Source organism: Sparus aurata, unplaced genomic scaffold, assembly GCF_900880675.1.
Source record: "Sparus aurata unplaced genomic scaffold, fSpaAur1.1, whole genome shotgun sequence".
In the NCBI taxonomy this organism is placed as follows: Eukaryota; Metazoa; Chordata; class Actinopteri; order Spariformes; family Sparidae; genus Sparus; species Sparus aurata.
In genome coordinates, this window is record NW_022045144.1 from 44,701 (window position 1) to 67,495 (window position 22,795).

At 39.7% G+C, this 22,795-nt stretch overlaps 1 protein-coding gene across 2 annotated transcripts in view; it reads right to left on the reverse strand.

Annotated features, from left to right (window-relative positions):
• Window positions 1-22,589, reverse strand: part of LOC115577981 (complement C1q-like protein 2) — a 57,496-nt gene extending 34,907 nt beyond the window's left edge. The window contains exons 1-4 of one of the 2 annotated variants that reach the window (XM_030410848.1): window positions 22,306-22,589; window positions 21,551-21,634; window positions 18,669-18,797; window positions 15,098-15,427 (exon numbers count right to left, since the gene is read on the reverse strand). In XM_030410848.1, coding sequence (XP_030266708.1) covers window positions 15,144-15,427; window positions 18,669-18,797; window positions 21,551-21,634; window positions 22,306-22,555 — 747 coding nt within the window. In that variant the 5' untranslated portion in view covers window positions 22,556-22,589 and the 3' untranslated portion in view covers window positions 15,098-15,143. Of the gene's footprint in view, window positions 1-15,097; window positions 15,428-18,668; window positions 18,798-21,550; window positions 21,635-22,305 lie in introns of those variants that run through there. The other variant, XM_030410847.1, reaches the window with a different exon arrangement.
• Window positions 22,590-22,795: the final 206 nt, after the last annotated feature.

A 22,795-nucleotide genomic window follows, 5' to 3' on the forward strand; every position in this document is an offset into this window, starting at 1 on the left:
TAATGACAGTGAATCACAGAACAGAGCAGACATCAACATATAACTGCATGCACAACAATCATGTAAAGTGACTTGACTCTCGTCTTATCTGCTCACCTCATCATACTGAATTTAAAATAACAGCTAGAAGTCAGTATTCATACAGTTAAACAGTCACATTTTGTTAATTTAAATTGAGTAAAATGGATTAAATACAATTAAAATCAAATTTAAACAAATATAATAATTACAAGTAATCACAAATCAATGAATTAATTAAACTGAAAATAATTAAATTGAATCAACTTGATGAAAAAAATGCACATTTTCTTATTGACTCAAATAAACTCAACTAAAGTAAATGATCTCAAATCTATCATGTGTCTTCTATGATATTGATTAAACATAAATGATAACATTTAACCATTCAATTATATGATAATTTAAATACTAACATTAAAAAAAGATAAAAGTTTATAGATACGTGGTAGAAATTCTCAACCAACCAAGCAGTCTATAAAGTGTCACAACTCCACATTTATCGGCTGCAACAGAAGAGCGATGCACATATTAATGTAGGGCTGTTTTCGACTAAGGATTTTCATAGTCGAATCTGATTCGTCAGATTTTGCCGTAGTCGACTGATCGTCGATCATGACCGACCGCACGGATCCTGAAAACGCACTTTTTTGAAAAGGGGTCTCAGGGTGGAGAAATCTGAAAACGCAGCTCTCCCGTTGTCGTGTGGACGGCGAATCCGCATACGATGACGCCATCACCCCACCCCGCGACGTCTCATAACAACAACAACAATGGCGGACTACATGCTCGTGTTCGTGCCGCAGAAGATATTGAGCTTTCTTGCAACTTACTCTCCTTGTAGTCGAGTGTGAGTCGCAGCAGCAGTTCGACCTCATTACCGGTCCACACTAAAGATTCTGGTTTCCTTGCACTCGCCATTTTCATCTTCTTCTTCTTGTGTTCGGTTTCTCCGTCTACTGTCTGTTTGTTTACAGCGTGCAAGCTTTCTGCGCATGCCCCGTGTCTTCTTCCCCGTTTGTGGTGAATGTCAAGCGCCACCTAGACGCCTGGAATATGAACTACAGCGTTTTCGGTCGTTTTCAGTGGATCCGTGTGGACGCAAATATTCTTAAAACGATGACGAGTAAGACGGAGAAAAAAAGATCGTTTTCGCCCGTGTGGACGGGGCCTTAGTAGCCATTGTGAGCCTATAAGTCCTGTAGCGTGCTGCTCACCTCCGCCTCTCATTTGGATTGTGCAACTGCAGTGGGTGATTAATTAATACGTAGTAAGAAGCTAAGAATACCATTTAAACGCACACATCATTTTGAACTCTTTATTACCAGAAAGTAGGCATATTTTGTAAATAAATAGGCTTTTATATAACAAAAACAACGTAACAATTTATGCTCAGTAGCCGTGGGCACCCCCATATAGTTAGAATGGTACAGTCTTGTTTACATAACAACATTTTCGGACCATTCGACTACGAGGTTCATAGTCGAATCAGACCTCTCCAGATCGAATCGTCGAATAGTCGACTATTGGAGGTCAGCCCTATGTTAATGCATCAATAATGATGATTGAATAGTATAATATATATTCTATTGACATGTGACATTCTTCATAGTGAGAATTGAAATCATTGTATCATATCATGTTTGTCAGTCACAGACCTGCATTCTCTTTTTCTAGCTCACTTGTTTTACTCTCGGTTGTCGTCAGTCTAGTTCCCAAAGATGTCAGTTCTGAGGCTTGGTCTGAAAAACATGAGTTTGATTTGTTTTTGTGAATGGTTGAATACATTTCAAAACACGTTTAAAATACACAAGCTATGTTGTATCATTGAATAAATGTAGCATAATTATTTCATCCATACCACGTGGATTGTTACAGCTTTATTCTGGAGCTCACAATAAATTCATCATTTCACTTCATCACCTGCATTTTCTGTCTCCAGCTGGTCAATCCTGAACCTGCTGATGAGAAGTTCACTCTCACTGCTGCTCAGTCTGGTCTGCAGGTCTGGAGTTAATGTAATGACAGTGAATCACAGAACAGAGCAGACATCAAAATATAACTGCATATAAATTGACTTAACTCTCGTCCTGCTCACCTCATCATACTGAATTTAACAATACAGCTAGCAGCCATTATTCATACAGTTAAACAGTCACATTCTGTTACTTCAAATTGGCTCAACTGGATTTGTTACAATTAAAATGGAATTTAAACACGTAATCACAAATCTATGAAATATGTAAACACAAATGAATTAAACTGAATCAACTTCATGAAAAAAATGCACGTTTATTTAATAAACTCAATTAAATTATCTCAAATCTATCATGTGTCTTCTATGATATTGATTAAATGTAAATAATGGCATTTAAACATGCAATTATATAATAATATATAAACTAACATTAAATAAAAGTTAAAGCTTTATAGATATGTGGGGGAAATTCTCAACCAACCAAGCAGTCTATAAAGTAATTAAATATAACTCCACCTTTATCAGCTGCAACAGAAGACTGACGCACACATAAATGTATCAGTAATGATGATTGAATAGTATAATATATATTATATTGATATGTGCCATTCTTCATACCTTACCTTACCATACCGGCTTACCTTTTTAATCATATTGTTTATTTTTGCTATTTGTTTTGTCTTTTGTAATATTTTATTGTTTGGCTGCTGGGACAAACACATTTTCCCGTTTGCGGGACATTAAAGGATTTCTGATTCTGATTCTGAGTATTAAAATCATTGTATCATATCATGTTTGTCAGTTACAGACCTGCATTCTCTTTTTCTAGGTCACTTGTTTTCAAAACATATTGTTGTTGTATTTGTCATTAAATGACATTGAAATACCCATATCTTATTGATGTTGAAAGCTTTTTCTTGAGCTCACAGTAAGTACATCAATACACCAACACACTGCAATAAAACATGATCATCAGTGAACAGGAAAAGTAATCAGTCTGTACCTGAATTCTCTCTCTGCAGCAGCTCCATGTGAACATTGAGCTCCACCACCATGTCTCTCAGTGCCCTCAGCTCCGTCCAGATGTCAGGGTAGGTTTGCTTTGTGGTCTGCTCGGTCGATTCCTCAGCTGCATCTTTTGGATCTGTGTTCTGGTTGATCTCAGCCACCTCACCGAGGCCTCCAGCCTCCCCCTGAGCCCCTGATCCACACAGACCGAGCAGCAACAACAGCAAACCAACAACAACCCTCATCGTCTCCACAAAGGTACAGTGGTAGAGTGGGTCTGTCTTATATCGTCTCCAAACTTCAGCTGGCTGAACGAATGGGAAAAACAACAAGTGTTTCTTGTTTGACAGTTTGATTCAAGGCCTCAGATTATTCAATATGTTCTCTGTGCTGGTGAGAAAATACAAGCTGCTACAGGCTGGAGGAACACTTTAACTGTGACACCCTCTCATGTAGTCACAACTGTGTCAACACTGTGTTTATTAATACACACACATGGACATGTCTTCACTCCGACTCTAATGAGCTCATTCTCTCACAAATGTTCTAAATCAATATGAAAATCATGCTTGGATTGAGCACTGTGATCGTCCTGAGAGTGGGTCAGGGGTCAAAAAGTCAAGGGTCAGATCTTCATTCATTTTTATGCTGAATCAAACAAAATGCCAGTTTTCTACATGATGTTGCATCAATTCCTCCACTTCTTCTTACTTTTTAATCATCAGTTTGTTTCCTTCAGTGTTGGTTGTTGCTTTTATTGTCTTCAGTTAGAAAATCTGAATCTTAAATCTTCGTGGTGAGTTATGAAATGCACAATTTTTATCAATGCAGATATTAATGCGCAGTAAAGACACAGTTTCTGATTCATATTTTCATCAGGAAGACTTTAATGCATATTGACAAGTTTGCATTTGTAGAAAACGGAGGTGGATTACGAGCAGGACAACAATAGATGTCACTTTCACTGCAACATGTCTATGCATGTAACATCAGGCATGAAAACAGGTCAGGGGTGAAAAAGGGGAGAAGGATACGACCCCTCTCGGGGGGGTTCGGGGTCATGCTCCCCCGGACGAAAATTTTGAATATTTCATATTTAAAACATCAATCTGATGCATTTTCTAAGCAAAATCAAGCAGAATTACAAGACAGTGAATGTATCTATACATACATCTATCTATACATTGTCACATTATGCTATATAAGAAATGAGACTGACAACTTCTCTCATGACATGCGCAACAGCACAACTTTAATAGCGCAATCTGCCGCAAAGAGTGTGTTTTGACAAGACCAACCTGGGTTTAGAAAAAGTTGCTGTCTCTCTGCGTGGAAGAAAGGTGCTGGCAACACGTGTTGATGCTGTGACCTGCACCTTCTTCCTGTGCACTTCTGTTTGACAGTGTGCCTGCAGTGCATGGCTGCCCTTGTTTGCATAGTTAATAGCTGTTTTTATACTGGGCAGCAAGCCGCCACTTCGGCTGTCCATTTTGCGGCTAGGTCCACGGATTTAGACAGAAGGCTTATTGGAGGTCTGTTCTGGTCCACCAATTTGCCACCTTGGAGGGTACACCTCGGATGCTATCTAAATCTGAGACATCAATGTGCCGGCTGTTGCGTGAGATGGGCGGAGGAGAAAACTCAGCTGATCACAGCAGTCAGTCCGCACATGTTCGCAGTTCATTCTCTGGTATACCTCCATGTCCCTCTTCCTCCATCTGCTTCAGCTCATGCTCCAATGACGCTTTGTACTGCAGGTTGTCATGGTTCTGATGCAAAGAAGAAAACACATCTTTACATTTACCAAACAAACTAGAGATCGACACAGAAGTCATATTTTATAGAGAGGATCACTTTTGGTCTTGTAGGTTCACCTGTTGTGCCACCAGTCCGGTGCCACAGGCCACATCCAACACGACAGCCGCCTCACGATCGCCGCTGAAATGTGTGGAGATGCTGTTTGCTGCCAGACTCGGTGCACGGTAGTCCAGAACAGCCACATCCTATTCAGATGAGTTTGAAGTAAAACCAGTGACTTTGAGCACAGATGCAGAAGGCAAACATGAACATCTATCTGAGCATATTCATTCATTTTGTATAAAAACATCACACCATGGAATATATACTGTAGAACTGCTGTGAGTGCAGTGACACTATATTTGGGCATGATATAAGGAAAAAATAGGCTTTTTATCTTTATACAATACAAAGATACAGAGCCTCATAATGTTATACATTGAACTGTGTTATTTAGATTAAGGGGGCACTTTGTAGTTTTGGAGAAGAAATTAAAAGTCAGAATCTTAACAGTTATTATATTAATGATGTAATAATACAAACTCAGAAATATCTATTTTTTCTACACCTGAATACACACTGTTAGAAGCCAGAAAGGTGGCAGGGTCCGCCACATATAAACAAAGTAAAACTGAATGAAACTGTGTTGTCCAGTTTGTTTATTTCATTTGTTTAGGCATAAAAAGAAGATCTTTCTCTTCTGATTAATATTCCTTTGTAGTATAAAATAACCATAGTTAGTAAATAGTGACTAATGATAACTGATCATAACTGTTATAATGATAAAAGTAAGAAATGAAGGGTAATCAAGTGTGAAAGAGTTGCTGAAACATACTACTGGACACCAGCTGATTGAAATGTGCATCTACTGATTAAAGCTGCTGTAGTGTGATGATGTGAAGTGTGAAAATGTAAACACAGATATAAGAACAAAATCATATAACCAGATATACAACACTGCTATTGTTCTTTAAAATGCAGATATGATGGGATATATCAAGAAGGGACTGAGTTATCAAAGAGTTTCTAAGAGTCAGAGATACAGATAGAGGAAAAGCACCTGATTAAAAAAACAAAGTGAGGCGAAGAGCAACTGGTCTATGTGCAGTTCTGCACGTGGGCCAAAGCTTCCCACAGGTGCAGAAGGAAGAACAAGGATTTTCCATAGAAAAATAGCAGCGTCAGCAGAAATAAAGAAGAGTAGTGATTGGTTGTGGCATGAAGCCTGTGACACCCTCTCATGTAGTCACAACTGTGTCAACAATGTGTTTATTAATACACACACACAGACACACACTGATCCTGATGCTGCATGTGTGGCTGACTCAACTCAGTGAGTAAAAAGACAAAAGTATTTAAAAAACGTATCCACATCTTTGTTCTTATACAGTGTGAATCAGAGTCCTGCACGGGTCTTATTTTGCAAACCCGCACCCGCCCGTACCCGTCGTACTTAAAACCGCATCCGACCCGTTTCCCGACAGTGGCACAAATTACATTCCGCACCCGAGCCGACCCGCTATAAATTGATACCGACGCCCGACCCGCACCCGAAGCAAAATTAGACTGACGCAATTTTTAAAAATGAAAGTAAGCCAGCATGGGGAATGGGAGTTCTGGGAGGGCGCAAGCACGCATGAATGAGCTCATATGAAATATACCGTATTGACCCTAATATAGGACGACCCTGATTATAAGACGACCCCTCTTTTCAAGACTAATCTTCAGAAAATAACTCTGATAACCAAAATTAGTTTCTCAATAACAAACTCACATACCCTCCTGTCAGTGTCTTGGAAGCGGCAGCTTAGAGGACCACGATAAGCTTTTCTCTTAGGGCGTTTTCACACCTGCCTTGTTTAGTTCGGTTGAATCGAACCCTGGAGCGTTTACCCCCTTGGTGCACTTCATTTGGGAAGGTGTGAACACATCAATCGCATTCGGGTGCGGACCAAAACAACCGGACCGAGACCTTGTTCAAGAGGTGGTCTCGGTCCGGTTCCAAAAAAACTCTGGTACAGTTCGTTTGTGGTGAGAACATGATCCAAACTCGATCCGACCCAACTGCAGGAAGCATCAGTGCTTAACCCCGAATTTCCACTGGATACGTGTCCGCTGCGTTACGGCCCGATCAGGTGTTTTGCTCCGCCGTCCGGTAACCCCCGGTTGCGTTTTGAGTCGGACACGGCGCAGTATGGTAGGCAGCTGCCGTCGCGAGGCCAAGGAGTTCCCGCGATATTCACATGATCACTCGCGACCGCAGTTATAGGTCTGTGTCATAAAAACAACAACACGAAGTGTTCCCGACCGAAGGATCAGAAGAAGAGCTTGTGTTTGTCTCTTTTTTGAGATTTGTGTGCTGGTGTAAACACGGAGTGTTTTATTTTGAAAAGTAACCGGATGTCAAATTGTTGTTGTTTCAGTACTTGACTTCCTGTCTGTCCGGTGCTAAATTCAGCTGAATTGCTGCCTCATTTTCGAAATTTAGACCAATTAGAGAGCAATTTCCTCACGCATCACACATTTTGGTCCACCTGTAAATGCTGCTGTGTGAACACAAACCAAACTCGAGGCAGTATGCAACATTGTAACAAGTTGGTCCCTGATACGGACCAGAGCAAACGAACTATAGGTGTGAAAACGCCCTTACTGTTAGCGTTTTCAGACGATCTTTTTGGACCCGCCATCTTCAGACGTTACACTCCGTAACTCCATATTTCTTGGCTGGCTGACAGTTGTTTGACGCCTCCGCAGCATTGATCACCACTATCTTAAAATTAGCATCATAGCTCCGCCTCAGATGTCTGTTAACTTGCCCCACTTTTGATCCATTTGTCGTGTAGCGACCCAGACAACTATCAGCATGTGTCAACGGTTAGACCCCGATTATAAGACGACCGTCACGACCCCACTTTTTCCACATAATTTTCATCCAAAAAAACCTCGCCCTATATTCGGGTCAATACAGTACATGCTTATCATTTTGAAATGCAGGCATATTTTTGTAGATGTGTCGCTAATGATTTTTTTTTTTTGCACCTGACGCCATGAAAATGACAATCGCAAAAAACCCGACCCGCGCTCTCTAGGCGTCCGACCCGATCCGCACCTGTGTCCGACACAGGACATTATTTTTCACCCGTTTCATTCAAATTGTGCGGGTCACCCGTCGGGTACCCGCGGGTACCCGAACCCGTGCAGGACTCTGATGTATATATATATATATACATACATACATACATATATATATATATTTAATGACCATATGTCCTGAACCATACAACATGTAAACTGCCATAATCGTCGGACTCTCAGGTTCAGCTCCAAGTTCGGCATGACTACGCCATAATCTGTGCAGACCTGGTGGTTGTTATCAAGCTGCTCTGCTCCTCAAGCTAGCGTGTAGCTAGTCAGCACATAATGGACAGGTTTTTGACAACAAATAGACAGAAGGAGCAGACCAACAGCTCTGCTGTGGAGGACTCTGCGGCAAAAAACCTAAGAATTTATGGCCAACTACAATCTGAAAATATGAGGCAGCGTACATTAAGTATGGCTTTACAGCCATACAGAAAAATGGCCGTGATTGCCTGAAATGCGTCCTCTATGTGGAGACCCTCTCAAACGAGTGTTCAGATGTTTGTTAATAATTGAACACATTGTGCACTTGCATCTATTATGTTGATATGTACCTACAGTTGATTGGAAGTGTTCAGGCCACACACCCTCTCAGGTCTGTTCAAACTCTTTGATGCAGTACAAATCTTTCACCACCAGAGGGCGGTATTACTCTGATATACAGAGAGAGTCAGCTGCAGTAAATCACACAGACTTTGTAGTAACTCCATGTTGTGTTGAAGTAAAAATGGAGGGTCATCTCATTTATTTTAATAAGGAGGCCTGAGATGGAAAAGGTCAGAATGAGACTCATGTAGTGAATCTATAAAACTCATCTCAGGCTTCACAGCCAACAGTCAATGATAACAAACAGAATCCAAACACTTGAATGCAATTACATTAGAATCATGAGAATCACATTATTTGATTCATGCAGTGAAGGTACAGAAAGTTGTCCTGGAGGCAGCAGTGCTGAGATATATCAGCATTATATAAAGATTCACAGTTCAGCCAATAACAACAGGGTTTGTGACAAATCAGTCACACAGCAGCCTGAACAACATCCTCACAGTGTGAAGAGAAGGGAGCCACTGAAGGTGCTGTAATTATCACTGTTGTCAAAGATAGAGAAGCCTGATGGGAGAACCAGGTGAATTTCATCTCCTGCTGTCAGCTCCAACACCATGAGAGTTAGTCAAATACTCAGGAAAATAATCGTTGTTGTTATACTCCCAATTATGCATAATCCTTTGGTTGTTCTTGTACACTCGTACACCGATATGACCAGTATTTAGACCAAACGCAGTGAACTGGAGATGGTAGACACCTTTGACTGGTGCTGTGAAGAAACCTACAGAGTGAGAGCAGAAAATGAAAAACAGGAACAACTGATGTATGTAAAATGTCCACATGTGAGCTGCAGTATGTTACCTGTAGATGGATTGTAAGCATTGCCAATGTTGGTGAAGACCTTGCTGTATTTCAGTGTGATGTCTGTGTTGTATGGTCCAAGATTTCCTGCATCAGTCAGAGCTGTGTAGAAGGCCACCTTTGGTTTCTCTGATGACATGAAGAAGAACATTTCATGTGATAATTCGTCCGTGTGTGTGTGTGTGTGTGTGTGTGTGTGTGTGTGTGTGTGTAGATGAGTTTATACAACCCTCACCTGCATTTTCTGTCTCCAGCTGGTCAATCCTGGACTCACTGCTGCTCAGTCTGGTCTGCAGGTCTGGAGTTAATGTAATGACAGTGAATCACAGAACAGATCATCACATTGTTAAAAGTAACATTTACTCTCCATCCTTCTGTTGAACCAGCACTCAGAAAGCTGTGCAAAGCTATTGTAAATGTCCATCACAAGGATAAATCATAATGTGGCTGAAAGAGACTGAAATTAAATTGCATTCAATGAAACACATGTCATTCTTAACAAAGTTTGCAATAATATCATAGACAATAACAAACCAGTAAAGTTATAAAACCTTCATGTTTGTCAGTCACAGACCTGCATTCTCTTTTTCTAGGTCACTTGTTTTGCTCTCGGTTGTCGTCAGTCTAGTTCCCAAAGATGTCAGTTCTGTGGCTTGGACTGAAAAATATGAGTTCAGTGCCGGTCCTGAGTAATTTGGTGCCCTAGGCAAAATCTTAGGCGGCGCACCCTTGCATCGCAGTCAGTTTTCATACACTCACACAAAAACTGCATGTATATATTCAAGATTTTATTTCTTTTAATTCAAAAATATCCCACCAAATAAAAACTGAGGAAAGAAACAAGTGATAAGAATACAATATAAATAAGGCATTGTGCAAACATTTTATCTCTCAGCCTCAGCAAGTGCCATCTCTCTATTGCTTATCTATTGTCAGCCGCTTTGCAGAACGACCTCCAACTCCTTCATGTTGCCATGTGGGTATTGTGCTCCTGGCTATCCTCATGAACCTTCAGCAAGTGACTTGCATTGTTCCAGTCCTTTAGTCCTTCCTTATTAAGTCTGTATTCTTTTGGAGAAAACATTTAGCAGCAGAAGCAGTGCAAGCTATCATTTCTGTTTGAGTACATCAGCCAGCGTCTTTTGATTTTTTCAGCATTGACTAAGACTCTGTTACAAAAGTCATGTTGACACTCTCACATCTTTGTTTTTGGGAAATGTGTAACTGTTTTTTTTTTTTTTTTTTGAACTGGTCATTAGTGAACTAGCTCTCATCTCACTGTGTCAGTTAGAAGAGATGTCCAGTCAGCATCTGTTGGTGCAGCCTTTAGTCCTAATGCAGTGTAACTCTGCTGTGCTGAGGTCGAAGGACAGGAGCACCTGATGCTGTGTCACTGGGCTGGTGAAATATGTTAAAAGTGCATCTGAAGAGAGAAGTATATGTGACCACTGCATGTAACACTTTAAGAAAAAAAAAAACAAAAAAACCGATTGGTGTGTGCTATATATAAGACTAATATAGACTAATAATGAAAATGTGATGAGATTCATTCAACTTTATTGCCATTGAAAAGCAATTCAGTCTAACGAGAGTACAAGTGCAGTGTATATATTTCGCCTATGAATGATAAGGGAAAGCTAAAATGTGGATTAGTAACAGTAATACATTTTAACTGCTCTTTAACACTGATGTAACTTTAACAAACATAAACTGTGACACAATATTTACAACTATACTAAGGGGATGGAAAACTAAAAGCATTTTAACTGACGTACAAGCAGGATAGACACCTGTAAAATAACACCTGAACAGGCCTAATGTTAACTTTCCGAATGTCCCTGATGAATTTAAGTGGAGTAACATTAACACACGTCGACTGCAGCTATTTACAAATTATTAAACGATGTTGCAATTTGAAGTGAGCGAGCAAGCTAACACTCTGCTTCAACAACGATAACTAAGAACATTAAAGTATTAATTTCATTCACTTCATCACATTGACGTTACTGTACCTCTATCTTCTTCACGTTTTTCTTCCTCTTCTTTCCTTTGTTTCTTTTACTGGGCGCCGGAAGGTTTCAGTCTTTGTGACCTTTTGGTTCTGCTACAGCATCAGTAAATCTCTCACTGGGTCTTGAGGTCTCGGTGCGGTCAGATTCAGGCAGCTCGCCTCTCGACCCGCCCCCCTCACAGAGGACAGGTACAGTGAAAAGAGCCAGAACCCAGAAAAAAAGGCCTCTCCTCTCATTTAATAGTCCTTCGTTGCCATGATGTTAAATTGCTGTGGGCTTATATTATATTTCGAAATAATAGTAGTAATGGCACTGTTAAAAAAAAAAGATTTTTTTTTTATTTGTACTTATTTATTTTTTCTCCCCCCGTTTTCGGCGCCCCCCATGGATGACGGCGCCCCTAACATTTGCCTATACTGCCTATGTCCCTGCATGAGTTTGATGTATTTTTAGGAATGGTTGAATATATTTCTAACAAAGCTTAAAATACACAAACTATGTTTCATCATTGATTAAATGTAGCGTAATTATCTCATTTATACCACGTGGATTGTTACAGTTTTATTCTGGAGCTCACAATAAATTCATCGTTTCAATTCATCACCTGCATTTTCTGTCTCCAGCTGGTCAATCCTGGACTCACTGCTGCTCAGTCTGGTCTGCAGGTCTGGAGTTAATGTAATGACAGTGAATCACAGAACAGAGCAAACATCAAAATATAACTGCATGTACAACAATCATGAAAAGTGACCTGACTCTCGTCTTATCTGTTCACCTCATCATACAGGTAGAAGCCATTATTCATACAGTCTATAAAGTAATTAAAAACAGCTCCACCTTTATCAGCTGCAACAGAAGACTGACGCACATATTAATGCATCAATAATGATGATTGAATAGTATAATATATATTATATTGACATGTGACATTCTTCGTTGTGAGAATTAAAATCATTGTATCATATCATGTTTGTCAGTCACAGATCTGCATTCTCTTTTCTAGGTCACTTGTTTTACTCTCGATGGCCATCAGTCAACATGTTTTAAAGTTTTTAATTACAAAAAAGTCAAAATATATATCTGTTGTATTTGTCATTAAATGAAGTTAGTATCATATATATCATAAGGATGTTGAAAGCTTTTTCTTGAACTCACAGGAAGTACATCATTACACTGAGGCACTTCAGTGGAACATGATCATCACTGAACAGGAAAAGTAATCAGTCTGTACCTGAATTCTCTCTCTGCAGCAGCTCCATGTGAACATTGAGCTCCACCACCATGTCTCTCAGTGCCCTCAGCTCCGTCCAGATGTCAGATGTGGTTTGCTCTGTGGTCTGCTCGGTCGATTCCTCAGCTGCATCTTTTGGATCTGTGTTCTGGTTGATCTCATTCACCTCACCGAGGCCTCCAGCCTCCCCCTGAGCCCCTGATCCACACAGACCGAGCAGCAACAACAGCAAACCAACAACAACCCTCATCGTCTCCACAAAGGTACAGTGGTAGAGTGGATCTGTCTTATATCGTCTCCAAACTTCAGCTGGCTGAACGAATGGGAAAAACAACAGCTGTCCAATTTAAACAATCAATGGCGCAATGTCTAAAGTCCATGGCACAGGTGTTTTTAGGGCATGTAGATTATCACAGTATGGGTACAAAATGCTGATATCATCAACCATCCAGTACAAAATTATTGCTTCATTGCACATGTTGTAGGCGTTTTGTAGCCTCACTGCAGGCTGCTCTACATGTTGAGTTAAATGTCTGTCAGAATTTCAAACCAGGATCAGAAGCAACTGCAGGTGATGAAGAGCAAAGTGTTCATTCTCATTGTAAGAGCCAGCATGCATCATGCATGAGGTGTAACAGCTTAACTCCATCGGTCATCGGTCAGGACTTAGTGTTAATTAATGTTCATCTACTTGTGCAAGCAGTAAATTAAACACAGTTTAGATTCATATAGTCCAGTTGTTTGGAACAAGGCAGCAAACCTCCGGATAAATCCTGAGCTCCATCAGAGCTGTCTCAAAGTTTTATCTAAGAAGCTGAAAGTTTGATTCTGTTTCCTCTGGAGAGTTTCCTCTGTCCTGTCAAGTTTATAACTACAGTTTTTCCTTTTGCTGTTTAAATGTGCCATGATATTTGCTGCTGTGAAGTTAGTGCGTGCGTGGAAACATCTAAAATAACTGAAAGCAGCCTGTCTGATCATTAAAGCAGGGCATACATGTGGCGCCAACACATCCATGTAGGTTAATATCTGAATGATGCACCTTGAAAAAGCAGGAAAAATACTGCATTATTGACTCATAGACATGTTTTTCACTTTCTGCTGCCTGACCACACTGCCTGTTCATGATAATTTTGACTCAACACTGTAAACAAATAAAATATAATTGGATCTATGGACCTTTTCCTAATAATTTAACATGTGTTAATATACAAGTTGTAAACACAAAGTTCACCACACTTAAAATTTGCAGTTTCTTTTTTCAGAACCTATAAATACAAGTTCTTCTGACTTCAAGTCTTTTTGACTTGAAACGATGAAATGATGAAACTGCTCAGAGCTCAATCAGCCTATTAAAGAAACATAATTAGCATGTTATCATACTTCCCAGCATGCATTGTTTAAGAGTTCTCCTGAGATACTCTTATCATAGTTTGAAGAAAGCATATGTGATGACAACTTGCTGTGAGCCTTTAATAGGCAACATTTTTGATGAATCATGGTTGTTTACTTGGACCGTAATGAAAAGATTGTTATCCATGATGAAGGTTAGAACTGGATTCAGTACCTCGGCCCTCCTGTTGACCTGAACCTCAGTTTTTAAAGTAAAGTAAACAAATAAATGGATTTCTCAGTGAAGGTCTCAGATGATTCGATGAAATCTCTGTGCTGGTAAGAAAACAAAAGTTGGGTCGTAGAACATTCAAACTGTACTGTGTCAATACTGTGTTTATTAATACACACACATAGACAAACACTCACAGACACACACTGATCCTGATGCTGAGGCCTTCTAGTGTGACTGAGGGTTATCTGATTAAACTCAGTGAGTGAGTTCAACTTTTTCTTCACTCTGTCTCACTTGTATCTCATTATCTCTGATGTATTAGGCTTATAAATTAATATAGATACTGTCCTCTGTTTGAACATTGTGATTGTCTTTTACATCCCAATAATGATTTTGTTTTTGTCTCGTACATTATTTAAAGCCCAGAGAGTGTTAATATCTGTTCTCTGGAGCCCTCTGGTGGTTCCCTGAATACCTTAACTCAGTTTGGACGATACAAAGATCCTTCAGACTGCTGAACTGTGGTCAGGGGTCAAAGGTCAGGGGTCAGATATTCATACATTCAACTTTGAGTGACTCAGATTTGGTAATGTTTTTTCTTTATCTGAGATACATTTTAATTTTTACATCATACATTCAAATATGAAAATGAAGGGTCATCTAAATCATTTTGAATAAAGAACGGCTAAAATGAGACTCATGTAGTGAATCAATGAAACCTCTCTCAGGCTTTACAGCCTACAGTCAGTGAGAACAGACAGAAACACTTGAATGCAACTTTGATTTATTTAAAATTGTTTTCATGTGACGACACAAAAGTGAAGTCAGATTGAGAATCACATTATTTGATTCATGCAGTGAATGTACAGAAAGTTGTCCTGGAGGCAGCAGTGCTGAGATATATCAGCATTTTATAAAGATTCACAATTCAGCCAATAACAACAGGGTTTGTGACAAATCAGTCACACAGCAGCCTGAACAACATCCTCACAGTGTGAAGAGAAGGGCGCCACTGAAGGTGCTCTGGTTATTATTGTCATCATAGATAGAACAGCCTGATGGGAGAACCAGGTGAATTTCATCTCCTGCTGTCAGCTCCAACACCAGAGACTTAGTGAAATACTCAGGAACCCTATCGTTGTTGTTCATCTCCCTACTAGCCATAATCCTTTGGTTATTCTTGTACACATCTACACCTATAGTACCGACATGGAAAGCAGTCACAGTGAGCTGGAGATTGTAGACACCTTTGACTGGTGCTGTGAAGAAACCTACAAAGTGAGAGCAGAAAATGAAAAACAGGAAAAACTGATGTATGTAAAATGTCCACGTTAGTCCATGAACTTATGTTATATGCAGACGACATCCTGGTTTTCATATCTGAGCCTGAACACTCACTTCCCGCGCTCTTCAAAATTATAGACATTTTCTCTTATCTGTCAGGATACAAAGTTAATTGGTCGAAATCAGAGGTTCTTCCCCTGACCTTGCACTGTCCCAAGTCATTGTTCCAGAGAGGGGAATTGTCATGGCCTAGCAATGGAATCAAATACTTGGGTGTTACTATTCTACCTAAATTAGCCGACTTAGCAAAGGTTAATATAGAACCTCGGTTGAGCCAACTTGAGGCAGATATTGATAGATGGGCCCCACTTTATTTGTCACTATTTGGGAAAGCCAATGTTTTAAAAATGTCCTGTATACCTAAATTTAATTATATTCCCCAAACCCTCCCAGTTAGAATTCCACTCAAATATTCTAAAAGATTTGACAAGCTTTGCAACAAATTTCTCTGCAACGGCAAGCGCCCCAGACTTAATTTACATAAACTACAAAGGCCATTTGACCAGGGGGGGCTGGGTATTCCTAATCTTTTGCTATATTATTATGCATTTGGTCTCATCTTGCCCACTGGTGCCTGCCTCCAGAGCGAGCTCCGCCCTACCACAGCATAGAAAGCACTCTATGCAATGCGCTACCTCCCTTCCACGTTATCTCAGCAGTATTGTCTGATGAAGCGCAGACTCATCCCATACTTGCGAACATGCAATTGATTTGGAAAATAATTTCAATTAAGATTAAATCTAAACCCCATCTGAATTTATTAGCAAGCATCTGGCTTAACCCTAGATTAAAAACAGAGAAGAAACCATTTCTTTGGAAGCAGTGGGTAGATAGCGGTATTTTGGTACTGGGGGATTTATATGACAAAGGCATAATGAAATCAGTCGCGGCACTGAAGCAACAATTTGGTCTCCACCAGCAGCAGTTCTGGAGATATCTTCAAATTAGGCACCTTCTAACTCAAACATTTGGCTCCACTTCATCCGCCCCGCCTAATTCTGATGTCCTCTCTAATGTAGTTAAAATATTTGGTACTGGTCACGAGGCTTCCAAATATTATTCCATGCTGCTTAAATGTTTTAATAATCCTGGCCTTAATCTTAAATCAGTCTGGGAGACGGACCTTAATCTATCTTTCACTACGCAGGAATGGAATAGCATTTTAAAGCCCCTGTACAGACTTTTCATTTAGTGTTGATTTTGGCGGCCCTGCTGGACGAAAGCGGTGGTGTTTTGCCGGAATGAAGACTGCATTTCCCATGAGCTCTAGCGCCCACTGTTGTGAAGACTTTTGTCTGGCAGGCGCGTGTAGATTTGTTTTGGAAACGTCGGAAAGAAGACAGGACTTGCTTTGAAAACTTTTTTTTAGCAGCTATCTGCAGCGTGCATATGGACGAGGTAATGTGTCTATTTGTATTTCTACTTAATATAATATGCCGCCGGTGAAACAAAGTAATGCTGCTGTTGCACTGCAATTTCCCAGCTATATATATTACCCACAGTGCTACAGAGCTAGCGTTACAGCAAAGTCACAGTGATTGTGATGGATGTTTTGTTCCAAGTAAGAAACTGAATCATTTATAATGACAGAGGATATTACCGATGCATCGTTGCAGGTCGGCTGGGCTGATACACACAGCTGAAATGGATGCGTGATCTAAGACGTTTGTTGTCGTTTTCATGAGTGTAGTATCTAGAACTAATCTAGTGGTAACGTTAGCCAGCTTTGTTGTAACAACATACATTCATGTATTGCTGTAAACTACGTCCCGCATTACATTTCATAAATGAAATAAAATTTACAAACCTGTCTCGGAGGAATTGGGCGAATTCTGGATCCGACCCTCCCTTCAAGCCCCGCAACTCTCTCCATCTCTGGAAGGAATCGCCAATGTTTAGCCCTAGCTCGATCAGATTCCCTCTTGGCCTTTCGTTGGTCTTCGGTTCGAATTCTTTTTCTTTTCTTTGTCTCATTATCAGCCATGACAAAAGTTTTAGCTCGGTTAGCACTGGCTAGCGAAGCAACAAAACAGCTATGCCGTATCCTGAATGTCGTCAGTTCCGGTCTGACTGCCGTAAATCGTTTCGTCAGTGGTCCGACCCGACCAATGCCTTTCAGAGGTATAGAATTAGACTACTTAGAAAAAGCGTACCTTCACGCTGATGGGCTCATTTGCTGTTGTAGGTAACAGAGACACATCAGCAGAAACCAGAGACTTTTCTATATCCAGTTAAAAACTCCGTACAGGGGCTTTAAAGAACAATAAAAAATTATCTCGGGAACTCAGAACTAGACTAGTACAGTTTAAGATAATAAACAGGGTATACTGGTCCCCCTCAAGGTTATTTAGGGCGAAATTAAGAGACAGCCCAAACTGCTGGAGGTGCAGGGTGGGTGTTGGCACCCTTTTCCATATGATGTGGTCCTGCTCTGTAGTACAAAAATTTTGGACCGCTATCCATGAGAATATAAAAATTATCTTCAAATTAGATATTCCATTTTGCCCGAATTTGTTTGTTCTTGGTGGCCCTCTCCCTTTGAAACATCTTCCTGTGTCACAGGCAGACTGGGTCAAGACATCCCTTATGTTGGGGAGAAAACTTATTGTGACAGAATGGAAAGCGACCTCCCTGCCGTCAGTCAGGATATGGTTTTCTCAGCTTGGTATAGTGGCCGCACATGAGCACCTTTCCTTTGGGTTGACTAATCAGGTAGATAAATACACTGCAAAGTGGGGGAATTACATCTCCTTTATCAAAGGTCCTCAATATAACTAGGTAACAACAGACAAGCTCAAATTTTTAAGAAATTATTCTGAATTGTGATACATGCTGCTTAACTGTCTACTCATCTGCCAAAGTATTGTTATATATGTGCAAATGCGTATGAATGTCTGTCTTTTTGTCATTTTTAATTTAATTTTCAACTACCTATTAATATTTTGCATTGTTAATTCTTTTCTTATGCAGTCTGTGTCTGCAGAGTTAGATTTGTTTTTTGTTTTATTGTGTAATGTTGTTTTTCCTTTTTATTGTTTGTGTCTTGTCTCTTTCTTGTAGCTTTGGGTTGATGACTGTCTGGTGTGTTGTTTTGTCTTTGTTCTAAATCAATAAAAAATACTGATCACAAAAAAAAAAAATGTCCACATGTGAGCTGCAGTATGTTACCTGTAGATGGATTGTAAGCATTGCCAATGTTGGTGAAGACCTTGCTGTATTTCAGTGTGATGTCTGTGTTGTATGGTCCAAGAGTTCCTGCATCAGTCAGCGCTGTGTAGAAGGCCACCTTTGGTTTCTCTGATGACACAAAGAAGAATATCTGTATCATTGAACTTAACCTGGACTAAATAAGTAATGTGTGTGTGTGTGTGTGTGTGTGTGTGTGTGTGTGTGTGTGTGTGTGCAACCCTCACCTGCATTTTCTGTCTCCAGCTGGTCAATCCTGGACTCACTGCTGCTCAGTCTGGTCTGCAGGTCTGGAGTTAATGTAATGACAGTGAACCACAGAACAGACCAACACATTGTTTACAGTAACTTTAACTCTCATCACTTCTGTTGAACCAGCGCTCACAAACAGTGCAAAACTATTGTTAATGTCCAAAATAACGTTAAATCATGATGTGACTCTTACTGTCCAACGAGCCTTCATGTCTAAAATGTCAAAATAATGTTGACAAAAACAATCAATATATGACTGTACAACATGAATAAGGAGGCTCAACCATCATCAGACACCTGTGAGATTAAAGTTTGGTTTAGGCAACTTTAACTTCTTGATCATTTCTAGTGGAAGGTTGTGGAAAAGGATACCAGACGGTCGTCAGCCAAAACCCATCAGACTGGCAATGAAGCTGTTGTTAATACTGTGAGGAGTTTTTGACAGACACGTGCAGACAAGTGAAGACAAGTGTGCCACATTGGTATATTTATTTGCCTTTCTTACTCTACAGATGAACGTGTCTCTGAACATGAAAGGGAAAGCATGGGGGAGGAGGGGACAGGAACCAGTAAAGATCCAGTTACAGGTGCACTATTGGTTCATGTTGTGGGGCTGTGAAGTAAAGTACGAGTGTTGAGTGATTTGCAATATTTTTAAAAACAAGCAATTAAGATCAATTATGTGTCATGTCAATATTACATTAATTCAACAATGAATGATTTATTTCTGTCGACACAGAGACGTGGAGGAAACCACTGGAAAATAAGTCTAAAAGTTTGAAATATGAGTCCGACACGTTGTAGTTTCCTGATTATAGTTTCCATCCTCCATATAAATTCTAATTAGTCTGGTCATCTCTTGATGTTTCCAACAGCGCCATCATCAGGTCGAGACTTTGGCTAACGACTAATTACCTAAATACTTTCAATATGTTTTTAGCTTTTTTTTATCAAAGAGATTGGAACTAAAATTGCATTGAGTGAAACGTGTAGTTCTTAACAAAGTTTGCAATAATATCACAGACAATAACAAACCATGAAAGTTATAAAACCTTCATATTTGTCAGTCACAGACCTGCATTCTCTTTTTCTAGGTCACTTGTTTTGCTCTCGGTTGCCGTCAGTCTAGTTCCCAAAGATGTCAGTTCTGTGGCTTGGACTGAAAAACATGAGTTTGATTTGTTTTTGTGAATTGTTGAATATGTTTCTCACAAGTTTAAAAGACACAAGCTATGTTTTATCATTTATTAAATGTAGCATGATTATCTCATCCATACCACGTGGATTGTTACAGCTTTATTTTGGAGCTCGCAATAAATTCATCGTTTCACTTCATCACCTGCATTTTCTTGTGAATCACAGAACAGAGCAGACATCAAAATATCAAACTGTTAACATGCACAACACATTTACAGTACAGACCCTCATCTTATCTCCAGAATGAACACTTAAAAATGTTCACACAGTCCACCACTTTGGATTGTCATGAATTCATGAACACACTTCATGTTTTCCAAAGGATGGATCCCACCGTGACGCCCTGACGTCTCTTCTCGCGCCACCAGGAGGCTGAAATTTATGTTGTTGTTTTTTTGTTATCTCAATAGCTGTTGGATTGATTACCTTAAACTTTGTTACACACACTCATGTTCCCCTCAGGATGAACTGTAATCAACTGTTGATCTCTTAACTTTTCATCTAGTTCCATCATCTGGTCAAAATGTTGTCGAGTTAAAGAGAGTTTGGTTTGTGAAGAATTTCCTAAATATTCTCAACACTTTTGAACAACTTGTAACTTTTTACAATGAAACTTAAATGATGTTCAAAGATGTGCACAGTACACTGTTAACACAGATTAAAATAATATCACAGACAATAACAAACCATGAAAGTTATAAAACCTTCATGTTTGTCAGTCACAGACCTGCATTCTCGTTTTCTAGGTCACTTAAATGTAGCATAATTATCTCATCCATACCACGTGGATTGTTACAGCTTTATTCTGGAGCTCACAATAAATTAATCGTTTCACTTCATCACCTGCATTTTCTGTCTCCAGCTGGTCAGTCCTGGACTCACTACTGCTCAGTCTGGTCTGCAGGTCTGGAGTTAATGTAATGACAGTGAATCACAGAACAGACCAACACATTGTTTACAGTAACTTTAACTCTCATCACTTCAGTTGAACCAGCGCTCACAAAGATGTTCAAAACTATTGTAAATGTCCATCACAGGGTTAAATCACACTGTGACTGGAAGAGACTGAAAATAAATTGCATTCAATGAAACACATGTAAGTCTTAACAAAGTTTGCAATAATATCATAGACAATAACAAACCATGAAAGTTATAAAACCTTCATGTTTGTCAGTCACAGACCTGCATTCTCTTTTTCTAGGTCACTTGTTTTGCTCTCGGTTGCCGTCAGTCTAGTTCCCAAAGATGTCAGTTCTGTGGCTTGGACTGAAAAACATGAGTTTGATTTTATTTTGTGAAATGTTGAATACATTTCTGAACAAGCTTGAAATACACAATATATATATTAGTGATGAAATGGATTGTTACAGCTTTATTCTGGAGCTCACAATAAATTCATCGTTTCACTTTATCACCTGCATTTTCTCTCTCCAGCTGGTCAATCCTGGACTTGCTGATGAGGAGTTCACTCTCACTGCTGCTCAGTCTGGTCTGCAGGTCTGGAGTTAATGTAATGACAGTGAATCACAGAACAGAGCAGACATCAAAATATAACTGCATGTACAACAATCATGTAAAGTGACTTGACTCTCGTCTTATCTGCTCACCTCATCATGCTGGATTTAAAATTACAGCTAGAAATCATTATTCATACAGTTTAACAGTGAGATTGTGTTAATTAAAATTGACTTATATTGTTAAAACTTTATAGATATGTGGTTGGAATTGCTCAACCGACCAAGCAGTATATAAAGTAATTGAAAATAACTCCAACTTTATCAGCTCCAACAGAAGAGTGACGCACATATTAATGCATCAACAATGATGATTGAATAGTATAATATATATTATATTGACATGTGACATTCTTCATAGTGAGAATTAAAATCATTGTATCATATCATGTTTGTCAGTCACAGACCTGCATTCTCTTTTTCTGGGTCACTTGTTTTGCTCTCGGGGGTCGTCAGTCAAAATGTTTAAAAGTTTTTAAATACAAAAAAATCAAAACACATATATCTGTTGTATTTGTCATTAAATGAAGTTAGTATGATACATATCATATGGATGTTGAAAGCTTTTTCTTGAACTCACAGGAAGTACATCATTACACTGAGGCACTTCAGTGGAACATGATCATCAGTGAACAGGAAAAGTAATCAGTCTGTACCTGAATTCTCTCTCTGCAGCAGCTCCACGTGAACATTGAGCTCCACCACCATGTCTCTCAGTGCCCTCAGCTCCGTCCAGATGTCACAGGTGGTTTGCTTTGTGGTCTGCTCGGTCGATTCCTCAGCTGCATGTTTTGGATCTGTGTTCTGGTTGATCTCAGCCACCTCACCGAGGCCTCCAGCCTCCCCCTGAGCCCCTGATCCACACAGACCGAGCAGCAACAACAGCAAACCAACAACAACCCTCATCGTCTCCACAAAGGTACAGTGGTAGAGTGGGTCTGTCTTATATCGTCTCCAAACTTCAGCTGGCTGAACGAATGGGAAAAACAACAAGTGTTTCTTGTTTGACAGTTTGATTCAAGGCCTCAGTTTATTCAATATGTTCTCTGTGCTGGTGAGAAAATACAAGCTGCTACAGGCTGGAGGAACACTTTAACTGTGACACCCTCTCATGTAGTCACAACTGTGTCAACACTGTGTTTATTA